General features: G+C 37.2%; 1 protein-coding gene across 4 annotated transcripts in view; it reads left to right on the top strand.

Moving 5' to 3' along the window:
- LOC105226995 (titin) overlaps positions 1-18,160 on the top strand; it is a 358,359-nt gene that overhangs the window by 284,555 nt on the left and 55,644 nt on the right. Inside the window, exons 39-47 of one of the 4 annotated variants that reach the window (XM_049458989.1) lie at positions 459-5,996; positions 6,329-7,564; positions 9,455-9,522; positions 9,598-9,901; positions 10,439-10,513; positions 13,551-13,655; positions 13,771-14,786; positions 16,106-16,166; positions 16,406-16,858. In XM_049458989.1, coding sequence (XP_049314946.1) covers positions 459-5,996; positions 6,329-7,564; positions 9,455-9,522; positions 9,598-9,901; positions 10,439-10,513; positions 13,551-13,655; positions 13,771-14,786; positions 16,106-16,166; positions 16,406-16,494 — 8,492 coding nt within the window. In that variant the 3' untranslated portion in view covers positions 16,495-16,858. Of the gene's footprint in view, positions 1-458; positions 5,997-6,328; positions 7,565-9,454; positions 9,523-9,597; positions 9,902-10,438; positions 10,514-13,550; positions 13,656-13,770; positions 14,787-16,105; positions 16,167-16,405; positions 16,859-18,160 lie in introns of those variants that run through there. The other 3 variants (XM_049458990.1, XM_049458988.1, XM_049458991.1) reach the window with 3 other exon arrangements.

The raw sequence follows: 18,160 nt of genomic DNA, 5'->3' as shown, positions 1-18,160 counted from the left end.
TTATAGCTACAGCGAACATATATAAATCTTAATTCTAAAAATCACATCAAATGTCATATTTGAAAGAAATAAGGACCTTAGCGCCGACAGATAGTAATCAAGTCACAAAATTCTTTTACCTTGAAATCTCTAAATGATTTATGGGAATTTTTTTTATATATCGACTCTAAGATTCTAAACTTGTACAAAATCTTAAATTAGGAAGACCTAAAAACCCTTACATATAAAACAAGATGGAACGAAATCACAAAAACTGGTATGTACTCACTTCCTGCTGAACTAGAAAACCAACCGCTTTGCATTCAGCTTTCTACATTGCATACGCTTTTAACTCAGCTTAAAAAATGAAATTTTTAGACGGTAGACATGGACCACGCTTCGACCGCAAACTTATTTAAATGATTTTAAATTGAACCCATTTTGCAACACACTTTATTAATCCATTGAAAAATTTTTAGAGCGACGCATTTCGGCCTTCCAGTTACGTCCAATAGACTCCGTGGAAGATGAGACCTCATCCTCAGGCAAAGAAGACAGCTCACCTGAGTCGCCACACACCCAGCAGCCCGGCGCACCACAGTATGGCCAATATTTGGCTATCAATGGGCAAGCACCACATCAGGGGCGTCCACGTACGAAGAAACCACGCAGTAAATCATTGCAGCCACAATCAAATATTGTACCCTGGCGTAAATCATCGCGACCACGACGTGGTCGTTCGCTAGATAAGCAACCCTTCTTCCCCGGTTACAAACCGGAACCAGTTAAATCATGGAAAGAGGAAACGATAAGTCTGAAACCGACACCAATCGAAAAGAAAGTCATTCCGAAAATGGAAGCCGCTAAGGTTGAACTCAAATCCATTAAGGAACAACGTAATCAGGGTTTGATGGGTATCGGCGCAACGCTCGATCAAATTATCGCTGGTAAGACTGAAAAGGAAGCCATTCCATGGATCGTAATGCGTGATAAATTGAAACATGTCGAAAGTGTGCAAAAACAATTGGACAAATTCGATTTGGATGAAGTGTATCTGCGACCACTCGAACAGCCAATAGTAACAGATCAGAAAGTACCACAACAGGCGCAAGAACAACAAGAACAAATTGAACGTACAAAAGAGATACAGCGACTGCGTAGCATGGAGAGCTTTGAAATCAACGAGATGACGGAACAAATCGAGAAGTTGATAACGAAACATCAAAAGGAAGATGCCATACCATGGAAGGAAATGCGTCAACATTTGAAGAGTGTACAACGTGTCACTAATCAAATAGAGAAGTTCAAAATAGAAGAAGTAGAATTGCGCCCACTGCCGACACAGACCGCAACTACACAGGAAATAAGTGAGACAACACAAAGCACTGTCTCAATGATGGTCGACGAGAGCTCTAAGGGCTCCATACAGAAGGTGGTACGCAAAGAGCAATTGCAACAGTATGAAGATGTCAATGAGGTACACAAACAACAGTATATCATAAGTGAAGACATCAACTTGCTGAGTGTTGCTGAACGTGAGAAACTGGAAGCACAACGCATCATACAACAGCAGCAAGCTGTAAACTGGCGCCAAGGACGTAAAGTACCCGCATTGCAGCCACTCACCTCGATGGAGGATACTTCAATACTGAAGACGGGTGTTACGACCCAGGAAAAGTTCGAGCAAAGCTTGCAACAACAAAAATACACCAGCGTTGAGGATTCGAAGATGATGAGCATCGAAGAGTACGAGCATCTGCAAATGATGAAGCGTACACAAGAAGAGAAGGCTGTAGAATGGCGTCAACAGCGTCAAGTGCAAGAATTCCAACAAACTGAGGACTCCGCGAGATTGTCATTACAACAACGACAAGATACGGAGGAACAACAATTTGCACAACCGCAACCGACCCTGTGGGATCGTGGTAGGAAGAAGCCACAACCTCAGCAGGCACAATCTCAAGCACCACAAGCCACTAAGCAATATCCAGAGCAGCCTAAGACTTATGAGGAAGCAGTGGATGTGCTGCCTGAGGAGCCGGTGCCAGTAAAACCAGCCGAACAGCCAACGCCAGTTATGTGGGAACGTGGTAGAAAGAAAACGACAACACAACAACAGCAAATCACTGAAATACAACAAGCCACTGAAGTAGTACAACAACAATTCGTGGAGCAGCAACAAGTAATCGAACAAAGAGAATTTGTCGAAGAAACAAAGAAGACCAGCGTACGTAAAGCAATTGCGCCACGTGAGCCTGAACAAAAAATGGAGCAAGTTGTGCTCAAGCCCACACCACGCCCGCGTCCGAAGATAACACAAAGGAGTGAAGAAGTGCACTCACAGACCTTGAAACGCACGCAAGCTACACATGTTGTGGAAGAACAACCGACGAAAGCATACGAGGAAGCTGTGGATACACTTGAGGAAGAGGTAGTACCGCAGCAGCCGATTGCACCCGAACCCGTATTGTGGGAACGTGGAAAGAAGAAGCCCACTAAGGTTGAGGAGGTAATTGCTGAACAACCAGTGAAAACTTATGAAGAGGCTGTGGATGAACTTCCAGAGCAACCTGTATCACAAACCCCAGAACAGCCTCAACCTGTATTGTGGGAACGCGGCAAGAAGAAGCCTACCGTGCAACCAGTTGTGGTAGAACAAGTTGAACAACAAGAGCAAACTATTGAACAACAAACGGTGGTGGAAGAGGTTAAGAAAGTTGCACGTAAGGTTATACCAAAAGAGCCAGAAGAAAAGATGGAACAAGTGGTGCTTAAGCCAACACCGCGACAAAAACCAAGAGATGCACCCAAAGCTGAGGAAGTGCAACTTAAACCTGCCAAGCGACCACAACCAACACACGCCACGGAAGAAGATCAACAGCAACCAACGAAAACATACGAAGAAGTAGTTGATGAACTTCCTGAAGAACCAAAACCACAGCAACCAGAGCAACAACCGGTCTTATGGGAGCGTGGTAAGAAGAAACCTATCAAACCTGTAGAGGAAAAGGTGGAAGAGGTTGAACAAAAGGTAGATGAACACATTTCAGAGGAAGTGACCATTGCTGAGGAAACTAAAAAGAAGGCTGCGCGTAAAATTATTCCACAAGAGCCAGAAAAAATGGAACAAGTGGTGCTCAAACCTACACCAAGACAGAAACCCAAGGAAACGCCAAAGGCGGAAGAAGTACAATTAAAGCCAACTAGACGTCCACAGCCAACACAAGTCGTTGAAGAAAAGCCACAAGAACCAACGAAAGCATACGAAGAAGCTGTAGATGAAATAACCGAAGAGGCAGCTCAAATTGAAGAACAACCGCAACCTGTTATGTGGGAACGTGGTAAGAAAAAGAAGCCTATTAAGCCTACAGAAGAGAAGGTAGAAGATATTCCCGTACCACAAACACAAGAAGAAGTAGTTGATGTAATCGAGGAGCCCAAACCAGAGCAACCAGAAGAGAAGCCTGTACTGTGGGAACGTGGTAAGAAAAAACCAAAGGCTGAAGAAGTTGAAATTGTCGAAACGCAGAAAGAAGAAGTACAAGAACAAGAAGTAGTTGAGAAAAAGAAGGTCAAGAAAATTAAGAAACGCCCAAGCGTGACTGAGGTAGTACAAACTGAAGACGTAGCACCAACGGTTGAAGAAGAAGAAGTTATTGAAGAAGTGCCCGAAGAGACACAACCAACAATTGACGAAGACAAAACCATAGAGGAGACAACAGAAATTGTGGAGAAAATCAAAACTAAGAAAGTCAAGAAACCAAAAGTGAAGCCAGAAGAAATTGAAGTTACGGAAACTCCAGAAGAAGTTGTTGAAGAAGTCAGTATTGCAGAAGAAACCGTTGAAGAAAAGAAACGTAAAGTCAAAAAGGTGAAGAAACATAAGAAGGAGAAAATTGCCGACGATGTTGAAGAAATTCAGCCTGAAGAAGAAGAAGAAGAAGAAATACAGCCAGAAGAACCAGAGCCAGAAGAACCAGTGCCAGAAGAAAAGGTACCGATTAAACGTAAAGAGATTAAACCACAAGAGCCTGAACAAGTCGAAAAGGTGACACTTAAACCGGTACCACGCAAACAGTTACCGAAACCAGAGCAAGAAAAACCAGAAGAAGTCACACTCAAACCATTTAAGAAACATGTAGTTTCTGAAGATCTACAGCAGCCCACAGAGGTAGAAACTCACGAAGAGGTTCCTGAAAAAGTCGTCGTAGAAGTCATCGAAGAGGTCACGAAGAAACGTGTCAAGAAGAAGAAGCCCAAGAAGAAGACAGCTGAGCAAGACGAGGAAGAGGAAGTCGAACAGCCCACTGAAGAAGTAGAAGAAGAAGAAGAAGAAGAAATTGTAGAACCTGCTCCAGAAACTGAAGAGCAATCAATCGAAAAAGATGTAGAAACAGCAGAGGTTGTACCACAACCCAAGCCGAAACCTAAACCAGTACCAGTAGAAGAAAAGGTGGAAGAAGTTTCACTGAAACCAATAAGAAAAGTTAAAAAGCCTTTACCTGAAGAACAAACCATCGAGGAGGTAAAACTTAAGCCTGTAAGACGTCCACAACAAGTGCCAGAAGAGCAGCAGCTCGAAGAAGTAGTGTTGCAGCATGTCGAGAAACAAGCAGAAGAAATCATAGTTGAGGAAAAGAAAAAGACAAAGCGTGTTAAGAAGCCAAAGGCAGAGGAATTACCAGAAATACCAGATGCAGAGCCAGTACAACTTGAAGAAGCTGAGCATTATGATATTGAAAAGGAACCTATTGTGGAGGAACCACAACCGCAAGTGCCTTGGAAGCGTGGCGAAAAGAAGAAGCCTGTCGAAGAACCTATTGAAGAAAAACAATTGCCTACAGGTAAGAGAAGACCGCTAGCCGAAGAACAACCAGAGGAAGTCAAACTCAAGCCAATACCACAAAAACCGAAAGAAGAACCAGTGCAACCAATTAAAGAAGTACCAGCACCTAAATTGGCGCCCGAAGAACGACCACAACCGGAGGAGGAAGAACTTGAAATCACTCCCATACCCGTCGAAGACGAGACCAAGCCACAAAAGGAGAAGCCAAAGAAAGAAAAGAAGAAGAAACCGAAATTACAAAAGGCAACACCATCAGTTGATGAAATTACTGAAGAAATCGCTGAACCATTTAATGAACCAATCACCGAAGAAGATCAAGTAGATGAAATACCGATTGACGAAATCAAAGAAGTTGCCGTCTCTGAAGAGGTCTTACCCGAAGAGGAGGTCGTGCCAACCGAAGATGTGATCACCACAAAACAAAAGGCACATAAGAAACGCACAAAGCGACTAAAGGATGCATCTTTCGAAGATCAACCACAGTTACTTGAAGCCGAAATTGTGGATCTTGAAGCTGAAGAGATCATAACGCAAGAAACTTCACAAGAAGTCTCACAAAAGACAATTACACTTAAAAAGACTGAAGACAACCGACCACAATTCATAACTACAGAGCAATTGATCGAGCTCGATGTTGATGATGTGCGACGCGGTATCGACATGAAAATTACATCCAATATTGTCAAGAAAGAAACGCGACGTATCATCCTGGACGACAGTCAACCGTTACCCGAGCTTGAGCTAATCACGCAAAAGCGCATACAAGAGGGTATCGATATGCTGCCCGACGAAGAATTGATCGAAGATCAAAACGTGCCACAAAAGGAAGAGACCACAACATCCGAAGTGCAACGACAAGAGCGTAAATTGGTGCGCAAAAAGAAGAAGGAAATCAAACCGCCACGTATTACCGAAAAGTTACGGCCGGTTATGTGCACACCCGAAGAGCCCACAGAGCTGGAGTGTAAGATTGAGGGCACACCATTCCCAGAAATCAGCTGGTATTTCAACGATGTGCTCTTATTCGCTTCGGAGAAATACGAAATTACGGTAATGGAAGATGTAGCCAAGTTGAAGATCGCTAAAGTCACGCCCAGCGATGTGGGCGTATACACTTGCGAGGCGCGCAACGAAGCCGGCGTAGCAACGAGTCGTGCCAACATCTTTTTGGGTGAGTACGGGGTCTACGTGTGGGGGAAGTGCAAATTTAGGGAATGGTACGAGCTTGAGATATTTTTCCGTATGACTTATGGGATTATATGTAACTGTTTGCAGTGGCTTTTGAGTACTTTTTCTTTCTTTACCATATACACATGTATTGTAACTCTATACTGTAAGCCCATCTAATAGTTCTTATGTACAAATATACTATCTATCTATTGTATGTGTCCCCATAATTTATATACGCACAACAACACTTTTACAGTACTCTATGTACAATACACTCAATATATTTGTAATTAAAACATAATTTACCTGCTCTTGAAATATTCAAAACTCTAGAAAAAGAACAAGGCATTGCACCACAATTCACAAAACCGCTCAAGATCGAGTTCACCGAAGAGAAGGAACCCGAATTGTTGAGAGTCACTGTTACTTGTCAAGTCGTCGGCAAGCCAATGCCACAAGTGAAATGGTATCGCGGCACCGAAGAGGTCATACCCAGCGAAACTGTACAGACATGCTACAATGAAGAAACGGGCGATGTCGCTTTGGAGGTCATTAATCCGACACCGAATGAAGCGATCACATACTCCGTGCAAGCGCAAAACGATTTCGGACGTGCCATTGGCAATGCCAACATACTTAGCCGCGTCGAAGAGGCACCACTGGAGGTATTGAAACCACCTAAGGTAACACCGCTGTATGCACAAGTTATACCGACCGGTGGTACCTTGTTGTTCGAGGCCAAATATGAGGGTACGCCACGGCCAGAAATCGTTTGGCTGCGCAACGGACGTGAAATACAGATCAATGAAGACGTCACAATAGAAACCACCGAGACTACGACCACAATCAAAATAATCAATATGAATCGCAAACGTAGTGGTAAATATGAAGTATGTGCCAAGAATCCAGTTGGCGAAGCTAAATCTTCGGGTTCGGTAATGGTTACCGATCAAGCGCCCGACAAAGAGATTATACCACCACGTTTCATTCAACCGCTACAACCGAAGTATTTTGGTGAAAATGAAGTTGCCATATTGGAGGCTGTTGTCACATCCGAACCACTCTCGTCATTCCAATGGTTTGTCAATGTTGAACCCATCAAGAGTACAAACGAATGTCGTATAGTTTCGCAGGCGAACAAATCGACACTGCTGATCGAGAAATTCGAGCGTAAATTCGTTGGTCCGTACACGTGTCGTGCGGAGAATGTTGGCGGTTCGGTTACATCGACTGCAACCGTTAAATTACTGGAAGATAGTCCACAAGAGAGTGTGGAAGAATTCGAATCGCCACGATTCGTTGAAGAATTGTTAGAGCCGATTACGGTAATGGACGGTGAGGCATTATTGCTCACCTGCAAAGTGGTTGGCAAGCCGACGCCGCGCGTCGAATGGTATCATAATGAGGAGAAAATTGTGGAGACCAAAGAGACATTAATATCGCAGGATGCCGATGGCTTGTGTCAGTTGCAAATAACCGAAGTATTCCCCGAAAATGATGGCGAATACAAGTGTGTGGCCAGCAATAAAATTGGCGAAGCGCTAACAACGACATTTGTTAATATACAAGGTAGAGCAGCAAAATGCACAAAAGCACTTCATTCAACACTAAAACCAATTAGAAATTACAAGCATTCTACTTAGTACAAAAAACAAAACCTCAACCCCCTTCACAAAGTATCCTTCAGTCCCACTCGTATATAACTTCTGCTTGTTCTTGTTCTAAGTTCGAAGTTTTGACGTTTGTTTCTCTTTGTTCAGCGTTATTCAACTTTGTTTTTGTAATTTTTGTTTTGTCTATTGTCTGTTTGTTAAAAGCATGCACTTCCCGGAAGTGAACCATTACGCCCACTTTGTCATTCCTCTAACTGTTTATCTACTGTATTTTCTTTAACCCTCTCCTTATTTCACTCTATTTTTCTCTCTTTCTGTGTACATAAATAATTCAGAGTTCTTCAAATAGCTTAATATTTTTTTTACATACTAATTCTTTTTCTTACAATTATTCATGAATTTAGTATTTGAAGTTATGAAAACAACTCACAACAGCAGCGAGGCATTATAATGATGGATTTACAATGAAAATTAGATTCTTGTCTTAACTATGAATTTAAGTTAGGTAGAAAGCAAAATATATTGTTTACCCTGTGATCAAATTTGACCTGGACCAAAAATAGGCCCTGCAAAACACCCAGAGACTTTAAGAACAATTAAAGTAGAAGGTAAAATATACTATTTTGTCCACTGATCAAATTTGACCCGGACTGACAAAAAATAGACTGACCTGCAAAATATCCGGAGATTTTGAGAACAATTAGTGAAGTAAAACTGTCAAAAAAGGGGCTCACCTGCAAAATATACTGCTTTTTTTATTCATTTCTTATGAGCTCCGGCTGAGGTGGCCGGCCTTCAATGCCTTTTAGTTTTTTTGGTTTCAGCTCATTGCTGGAGCGCCATTTACTAGATAGTTGGACAGTTTCGACGTCACATTCATAAACCGACGACTCGCCATCAGTAAATGATATGTTTGATGAATGTGAGGTCCTAAGCTACTTTGTCGAGCATATCTTTTGTGATCTCTGAAGTCTTTCTGACTCAAGTATATACTACGATTTTCAAGAACATTTTTTTTTTCTTTAAACTTTTCCGATGTGATCGTCATGAACAAAGGCAGGCGGTATGAGGAAAATTTTTCCTGACTTCACAACCTTTACTGAATGCTTCGCGCTACTCAAATACTTATGTTTGCGATAAGTTCTTCCCTAGCCGCGATTCCATTGGACATACAAAATTTCAAGCCAAATCCTTCTTCAATTTTTTTCAATGGTAAAAATTACCACACACACCTTTCTTATCCTCTGTCAAACTCACAGTAATTGGCATATCGAGATCAAAACTGCTCTCGAACAAAAAAAATTGTACCAATCTAGGAAAACAATGTTTACCGATTCGATTTGATCACCAAACGACGATAATTCAGTGACACAAACAATATCCGTGTAACAACTATTTCAAAATATGGGTCATAGTTGATGCAATAGAGTCTGGTATTATATGAAATAGTTATAGAGGGCACACAATTAGTGTAGCAAGGTCATCGATGACCTAAATAGCTTATGAGAATTGGGACCAAATTAAAATACTAAAATAAAAGAAGGACATAAATAGTTTTTAAGGAAAACCGAATGTCGACGAAGACTCAAAACTGGGTTTTAGTAGTTTCTTGAGTAAATGTATAAGACCTCGTATTTATAGACTATTGTGAGTTGTGGAGTGGTTTGTAATATAAATAAAGATACTTGTTTTGTTTGCTGCTCTTTTTCTACTTTCTTTTTTGAATGCCTTGTTTTATTATGTGATTCTCACTTAGTACCTCTAATAGCGGTTTTTTCACCTAAAACTGAACTCAAATATAAACTATATTTAAAACCAACTAATACCGACGCATTTCTTTTTATAGCATTTGAATATATCCCCGATTCTGAAATCACTGGACTCACTGGCTCCGAAGAGGATCTCCTGGATAAGGTATATTGCAAAGAAAAGTTTAGGGATTGAGGTTATTTTTATTTACCACTATTTCTTTATTAAATCACATTGCAGACTCTTTCCATCGACGAACAAGCACCGAAAATCATTAAGAAATTACCTGAAAAAATCGAACCCAAAGAGGGTGAACTAGCGAAATTGGAAGTTAAAGTTATTGGTAAACCAAAACCCAAAGTCAAATGGCTGCGCGACGACGAAGAGATATTCGCTTCCGAGGAATATCAAATCGAAAATTTCGAAGATGGCACCTCAGTGCTGGTCATCAATCACGTCTATCCCGATGATGTGGGCGTCATTAGCTTTGAGGCGCACAATCCATTGGGTGTAGCCGTGACAACGGCGCTCTTTGCGGTCGAAGGTAGGACTTACGCAAGGCGTAGCATTTTTGTATTATGTAGAAAATTTTATTATCGGTGAAGCAATTATGTCAATTGCATTAAGTGTGTTTAATATAAAATTCTGATTTTCAGCTAGCAGCGTTATAAATTAAATCCTTATCCCAAAAATCCACTGTACATAAATTCCTAACCTCAAAAGTATTTTTTTTACAAAAAATACATATTATACAGTATTTTTTTAAACCAAGTAGTATTTTTATACCAGATAGTATTTTTATGCCGAACAATATATTTTTATACGAAAGAGTATTTTTTATACCAGACAATATATTTTTATATCAAATAATATATTTTTACACCGAACAGTATTTTTAAGTTTAGATTATTTATCGTAAGCTATATTTATACATACATATACCTATATATGCTTAGAAGACACTTCTTTTCACAGAAAATTCACACACACTGGTTCTTACAGCTACTCGCTAGCAATCGTACTAATTAACTTCTTTACTTTACTATTTTTTACTATAAAAAAAAATCAAAAATATATTCAGGCATCGTTGGAACTAAGGACTACCGCAAACCGGAATGGGTAACGCATATGGAAGAAATGCAGAAGGCGCTCAAAGGTAAGCTCCATTCACTTAAGTCACTACAAATTTATGCCAAATTCATATGAATTGGTATAAAATTTGTAAATTTCTCTCAATATTGTCTGTGTTTTGTTATCCTCTCTATATGTGTATATGTGTTTTAATCTACTTCAACAAACAAATTAGCAATAAAAAATCAACAAATACCCTAATACTTCTCCGTTTCGAAAAAAAAAATTATACGAAAAATTTGAAAATTCCCCACTGTCGCTATTTTCTATGTGTTTCTATCTGTTTTTTACACTGTACTGTCTTGTCCAAGTCCAAACAACAAGCAACAAAAATATGTACTTAACTCGAAAAAAATTATATGCGACAAGTACCGTTAAAATTCAATTAAAACAATATATACATACATACAAGTACATACTAATAAACGTATGTATGTATTTCCTTTTGTATAAATAAAGCTTTTTATGTGTGTGTAACGTAAAAGCTAGCACCATAAAGCCATAAAAGCTTACCCCCAAGCCCCATCCTAAACAGTGAAAATTATATGTCTTTACTAGCCAAAAAAAACCCCAAGCCCCCCACAAAATAAAGTATACGCCATAAAACAGTTTTCGATTACATTTTAGCATTACCAAAACATTTTTGGAAAATACCTACATATCTTTTTTACAGTATACATACAGTTAAATCACTGCTCATCAAAGCAACATTGGCATCGTGAATTCGAGACTAAATAAGTAGTATTGACTAACAACTTAAAAAAAACATAAAAATCCTACTAAAAAATTTAAGTTTAAATCAAAATTTAAATTTAAAAATTAAGAATTAAAAATTAAAATTAGAAATTAAAATGAAAAATTAAAAAATAATAATTAAATGAAATTAAAATAAAAAAATGAAAAATATCAAAATTGCAAAGAAAAAAATATTTCAGCAAAATAAATTGCCTAACTAAAAAATTACTAATTTTTAATTCAAAATAAAAAGCGAAGACAAAAAAATAGTCGTATTTTGAAAATTTTGCTTTTTAACCGAATATATCCCATTCCAAACATTTGTTGAACTCCACTTATCACTTAGCGCTCTCTAATACACTACATACATAAGTCACTAGCTTTTACGGTGTTTCAGTTATACATATTGTTTCGTTATTGTCACTAATGTTTTCAGCATCTATTTTGCTTCACTTCACATAATTACATACAAATACAATTTATTCTCATACACAAAGGTGAACTCCATTCTATTTTTTTTTTTTTGAAAACAGACAAACATTTTCTCCAATATTTATAAAACTTTAGTCATAAAGAAACTTACAGAACACTGAAGACTTGCCACACGTCACATGTAAGTACCCTCGAACATAAGGATATTTAAAAACTAAAAACCAACAACTTTTTGTAATATTTTTTTACAAAAAAGGAGATAAATAATATAATAACACAGCACGCAAAGCTTTATTTTGAAAACCTTTTGCTGATTTACACCTTTACAGTTAGTCAAATAAATTATATAAAAAATACATAATACTAGGCAGGCTTACTTAAACTTAGATCTTAAAGAGAACATACCCTAATCTTACTGTATCAGTAGAGTAAACGAAATTTTTAATATAGTCCCAAATCAATAATTCTTTCCAAATAAAGGTAAACTTCATTACCTTTCCAGCAGTTTCACTGCTAAGGCCGTAGTTTGGTCTTTTAGTATGAACAGTGAAAGCAATCTAATATTACAAAATTCTCAGATCTTACATCAACTTGAAACTTTGTCTAAAACAACTGTATTGATTCGGTCCTTACGTTAAAGAATGTATTGATTTATTCAAGGAAAACGTTTTCGAATAATATGTAACTCAATGAAGGCTTTAAAAATTAATCCAATATTACAAAATTGTCAGATCTTGCACAAACTTGAAACTTTGTTTAATATAACTGTTTTGATTTGGTCCTTACATTAAACATTGCCTTGTTTTGTTCAAGAAATATGTCTTCGAATAATATGTATCTCAATGAAGGTACTAAAAATTAATTTTCTTATGCAGATAAAATACTTATTTGATAGAAAACGTAATTCCAAGAAAGATAAAGACAATTTCGATACCATTCCGTTTGATTGCTAAAGCCTGGAATGGTCTTTGAGAACAAATACTGTAAAAGAAATCCAATATTACAAAATTGTCAGATTTTGCACCAATTAGATTTATCTTAAATAACTGTATTGGATCGATCCTCACGTTAAACATTGTTTTGCTTTATTCAAAAATACGTTTCCGAATAATATGTAACTCAGTAAAGACCCTCAAAATTCATTTTCCTATGTCGATAAAGTACTGATTGGATAACAAACGTAGTCCCAAGAGAGCTATGGTATTTATGACGAGGAATACTTGGCATCCTAAAATTCTCATACTTTATGAACAAACATTAAGCCTTACGTGACTTAAGTGAGAAAACCGATCGTCAAAAAGTCATAAACTACGAGTATTTCAGTATTCGAAAACACTTTATACAAAAATTTCGAAAATTATTTCAAGAATATTGACATACGATAAAGTTATTTATCATCACACTTTATTGCATTTTGTCGATTTCTTGAAAAAAAAAATGCTGCTCATAGTTCAAGAATGAGAATAACTTTTTGAAGCAAGAAGAATATATGAGCTAATGAAACACCCAAAGTTTGTTTTCTACCCCTAATTATATATAATTAATTAACTTCTAAGGTAATAATTGCAACAACCTTGCAACCTTCTAGACTTGTGTAGAATCCCATTTTGTGTTACAACAACCATGTTTCTAGGATTCTTTAGAATACTAATATTTATAGATTTGTGTGCATTTTTCCAAAAAACCACTTTCAAAAATGTTTTAACTATTCAAGTATAAAGCAACAACATACTCAACAACAACTATGACTCCCATCCTGTTGTCTTTGACACCTATTTTCCACTTTCTGTATACCACTTCCGCTTCCAAATTTTCCTTTTAGTTGTAAGTGAACGCTGTATATTAGCTTAGCTTTAACTAAAAACTATGAAACTTGCAATTCTCTTTGCTTGTAGCCGCTAAATGCTCGCCATCGATAGTAAACGAATTGCGTGATTGCCGTGCAGCCACCGGCGAAATTGCCAAATTCGAAATACAATTTGCCGGAAACCCCAAACCAGGTACAGTATTGCCACATGCAATAAGTGGGCATAGAAAATATGGAAATAACATAGAATGCCGGCAGCTGGTATTAGTGGCACTAACAAATGTATTTACCTTTTCTAATTGCATTAGATATACAATGGTATTTTAACAATGTACAGCTTAGAGAATCTAACAAATATCGCTTGCGCGTCGAAGAGACCATAGCCTCTTTAGAAATACTCAATGTCACGTACGAGGATATCGGCTTCTATACATGCAAATTGATCAATGAGATCGGCATGACCATGTCGCGTGGCAAATTCGATCTAGCCACAGCGGCAACAACAATCACCGAAACCGAAACCGAACAGAAAGTGAAGAGTAAAAAGAAGACGGTTGTGAAGAAATCAACTGCCAAAAAGTCCAGTGAACAACAGCAAAAATTGCATAAAACTGAAATAACAATTGTACCCACTGATGATAGTGACGTGGAGACTACCGTAAATGTGGTTAAGGTGCAACGACCCGTTTCGGTATTGGTCGAAGAGAGTGGCGTTTCCGAAGTGATGGAAGTGAAAGATCGTAAAATCGCTGACGCGGAATTGTTGGCCACACAACAAGAGAGTAAAACTATAACAACAACCACTACAACGACAACAAAGACCACCAAAACAATTGAGATCACCGAAACCGTACAAACGATACGTCAAAAGATCTCACAGAAGATCATAACAGTTGAAGATCTGCTGGTGATACGGCAACACGAGGAGGTCAATGAATTGCTCGAAACTATCGATGCCAGCTCCTTTGGTTCGACCGGCGAGGCCGCGTTACGTGATTTAGCCAGTATTGGACTGTTGTTGCGCTACGGTTGCACAACCTATGAGATTATCTATATGTATGAGCAAAATATTTTCATTTCCTTGCAAAAGGCTGAATCGCAAGCGGCGCTAGTGCAAGTAGTCGAACGCGAGGGTCACGAAGAGTTGATCACACAAATACTGGGTGAATCGACGACCGAGGATGAGACCGTGCTGGCCGCTACCGTGGGCTTCAAGGCATTCATACGCATGATCGAGACGTGTGAGATAACAATTGAGACAGTGATTAGGCGCTTTGTAAGGGAAGACTTTATATCGCAAGACTGGACGATATCCGCAAAAGAGGTTTGCCACGCTTTGCATGTGTTTTTGTTCGACTTTGTTGCTTTTTGTTTGTTTTAATATAGAATGTAGATTTAGGAATTAAGAGGTTAGTTACTTTTGCATAGGATCTTCGACTAACAAGATTTTTAGTTGGGTTTCATAGTGTTTACCAAAAGATATATACATGAAAATTGGTACAGAATAGTTTACTAGATAACGCCACAATCTCCCAAAAAATTGTTCAGATCGAAGCACTATAACATATAGCTGTCATACAAACTGAACGATCAAACTCAAGTCATTGTCTGAAAAACTTTTTTACTTTACAAGATATCTCCATGAAATTTGGCACAGATTATTCACCAGAGCACAGCTACAATCTACAAATAAATTGTTCAGATCAGACCACTATAACATGTAGCTGTCATACAAACTGAACGATCAAACTCAAGTTCTTGTATGAAAAACTTTTTTATTTGTTAAGCTATCTTAACGAAATTTCTCATAGATAATTGCCTATGACAACGCTACAATCTCCGAAGAAATTTTTCAGATCAGACCACTATTGCATATAGCTGCCATACAAACTGACTGATCAAACTCAAGTTCTTGTATGAAAAACTTTTTTATTTGTTAAGCTATCTTAACGAAATTTCTCATAGATAATTGCCTATGACAACGCTACAATCTCCGAAGAAATTTTTTAGATAGAACCACTATAGCGTATAGCTGCCATACAAACTGCCTGATCAAACTCAAGTCCTTGTATGAAAAAATTTTTTATTTGTTAAGATATCTTCATGAAATTTGGCGCAAATTATTCTCCAGAGCAACTCTATAATCTTCAAATAAATTGTTCAAATCGGGCCACTATAACATATAACTGCCATACAAACTGCTTAATCAAACTCAAGATCAAGAGCTTTTTATAGTCTTTTATGTTATAAGGATTCACCTACGAAGGCTATTATAACTGCGGTGTTACCGAAATAAAGCTTTTTTGATTTAATTTTAATGTATTTTATAACTCCTTATATCGTAAAATTATTGTTAGGTTAGGTATGAAAAGATAGAAATTTTAAGTACTCACCGAAAGTTTAAGGTACGAGTATGACATTCAGAATCTCTGCAATGAAAAGAGAGAATTAAGGATTTTAGAGTGCAAACTTTTAAAGATATTGAAAGGAAATAATTTTTTTTTTCTTTAAATTATTACTTATGCTTATTGCTATTTACTTAATAATATAAAAATGCATTATCTGTATATATTTATGTATATAAATATGTGAATCTTCTCTTTCCGCCTAACACTTCTAACACATTCGCACACGCACATTTAGAGGACAATTGAAACGTCGCAAATAATTGAGAGTCACGAGGCCATAACGCATATAAAATACGGTAAGCGAGTGCTAGGAAAAGCTAAAAAAAACATTAAAAAGCAAAAAAAATATTTGCTTTAGAGTTAAGACTTGTAAAGAGCTTTAATGGAAATGCAAATTTTCTTTGTTGTTTTTTTTATATTTTTATTACGTATGCGCAATGAAATTTGCTTCCAAAAACCGCTTGCTTGCCGCTTGTCGCACCAATGCCAAATGCCAAATGCAAACCGCCACCAAAACCAAATGTCAAATTAACAGAGGAAACATTCGTCGAGGAGCGCACAGTAGTCGTCGAAGAAGGTTTGAATATAGAAACTGTAGAAACTGTAGAAATTGAAGAATTGTAGAATGCCCAAAAAAAGAAAAATTTAATAAAAAAAATTTAAATTAAAAAATAAATAAAAAAAACTGTAGTAACCAAAGCAGGCCACCAAAATCCAACAATGTCTCCACCAAAAACCAAATACTGATTAAAATTTAATGTTTAAAACAAATTTAATAAATAATTGTAAAAATAGAAAAATAATAATAGTTAAAACAACCCAAAATTATGTCAATTGCATATATAATAATTTAGCATTAATACATACTTATATGAAGAAAACGTAATAATACTATTAATAACAAATTTGTTTTAACAATAAAAACAACAATAATATTAATCAACGCAAATTCGAAAGTTATCTTTTCACAGTGAATTCTCGAAAAATTTTAAAATATTTACAAAATTCTCCCCACTGAAGTCACTACTTACCACCACCACCACTACTACTGCCGTCCGTCAGCCGTACAACTAGTGTGCTAATGCTAATACCAAATATTTACTACTCTTGCTATTCTCTATTACTACTAATTTTGCTACCAACTGTCCTACTACGCATCTAAGTACCAAAAAACACGAAAACAATAATAACAACTATGCCACATGTGTACAAGTGTAGTAACTACAAACTCGCTTTGGAAGGCTGCGTCTCAGGCAAACCGTAAGCGTAATGTGTGTACGCCCTACGCCATTTGCTCTACTCTTTTCCGCTCGCATTGCACGCCTGCGCCGCCACGCTGTTATCATATAAGCTTCGCTGCTGTCATATAATTTTCAATTTTTATAGCATTTTTTCTAGCTTATAATATTTTTCTACAGCATATTTTAAGCTTTCAAACTATTTTTAAAATTTTTACTAATTTTTTCTATTTTACTGCCAGTATTAATTTTCCATATTTAGTACTTTTAAAGCCACTTTTATGCACTTGCTTATAATCCTTAAGCTTCATTTTCTTTGCTATGAACACAGTACAGCACAAAACCACGTACAACAACAACAAAGCAAACGTATGTAAGTAATAAGGTAAGCACTTGGTTAAATCTGCGTAGTAGTTGTGTATGTAAATGTGTAAGCGAAATTGTTTGTCTGTAAAAATTCAAAAAAAAACGAAAGATAACAAAAAAAGTATACTTTCATTTATACCCTAAAATACGATTTGTATTTATATTGTATGTCGTATCCCAAGAGTACATTGTATATGTATGTATGAGTCGAGATCTATGCAGAACTCACAGCTTTTATTGTATGTAACAACAAAGAAAATTTATAGGTTGTGGTTAAAAATGAAGACTCCTTGCGGCAATGTTGGCATATTATTAGAAACAAATATTTTTTTTTAGTTAAAATCTATTTCGGTTTTGTCATGTTAATAGTGAGGTTAGGTTGGTCTAAATAAAAAACAAAACTACAATCAGTATCAGTTTAAGATGAAAAAATCAATTCATACGCCTCCACGTTCCCTTCGCTGAACAGCTTATATAATATACATACATATATGTATGACACGCACAAATAATTGTTGGCCGTCACATGCTTCGTTCAAGTAGTGCTAAGCCACAATCTTTCGGTGCTGCCATCACCTTTTACGGTGGACGGTATCGTGGCTGTGTGTGATGGCGTCCCATCTGAAAAACTGTCCATTTTTTTTTTTTGTATTGTAGTTTTGTATTGTCATTCTTTTTTATGTTAA

This window comes from Bactrocera dorsalis, chromosome 5, assembly GCF_023373825.1.
Source record: "Bactrocera dorsalis isolate Fly_Bdor chromosome 5, ASM2337382v1, whole genome shotgun sequence".
NCBI classification, from domain to species: domain Eukaryota; kingdom Metazoa; phylum Arthropoda; class Insecta; order Diptera; family Tephritidae; genus Bactrocera; species Bactrocera dorsalis.
Note: the sequence above shows the minus strand (reverse complement) of the source record. Positions and strands in the feature narration are given on the sequence as shown.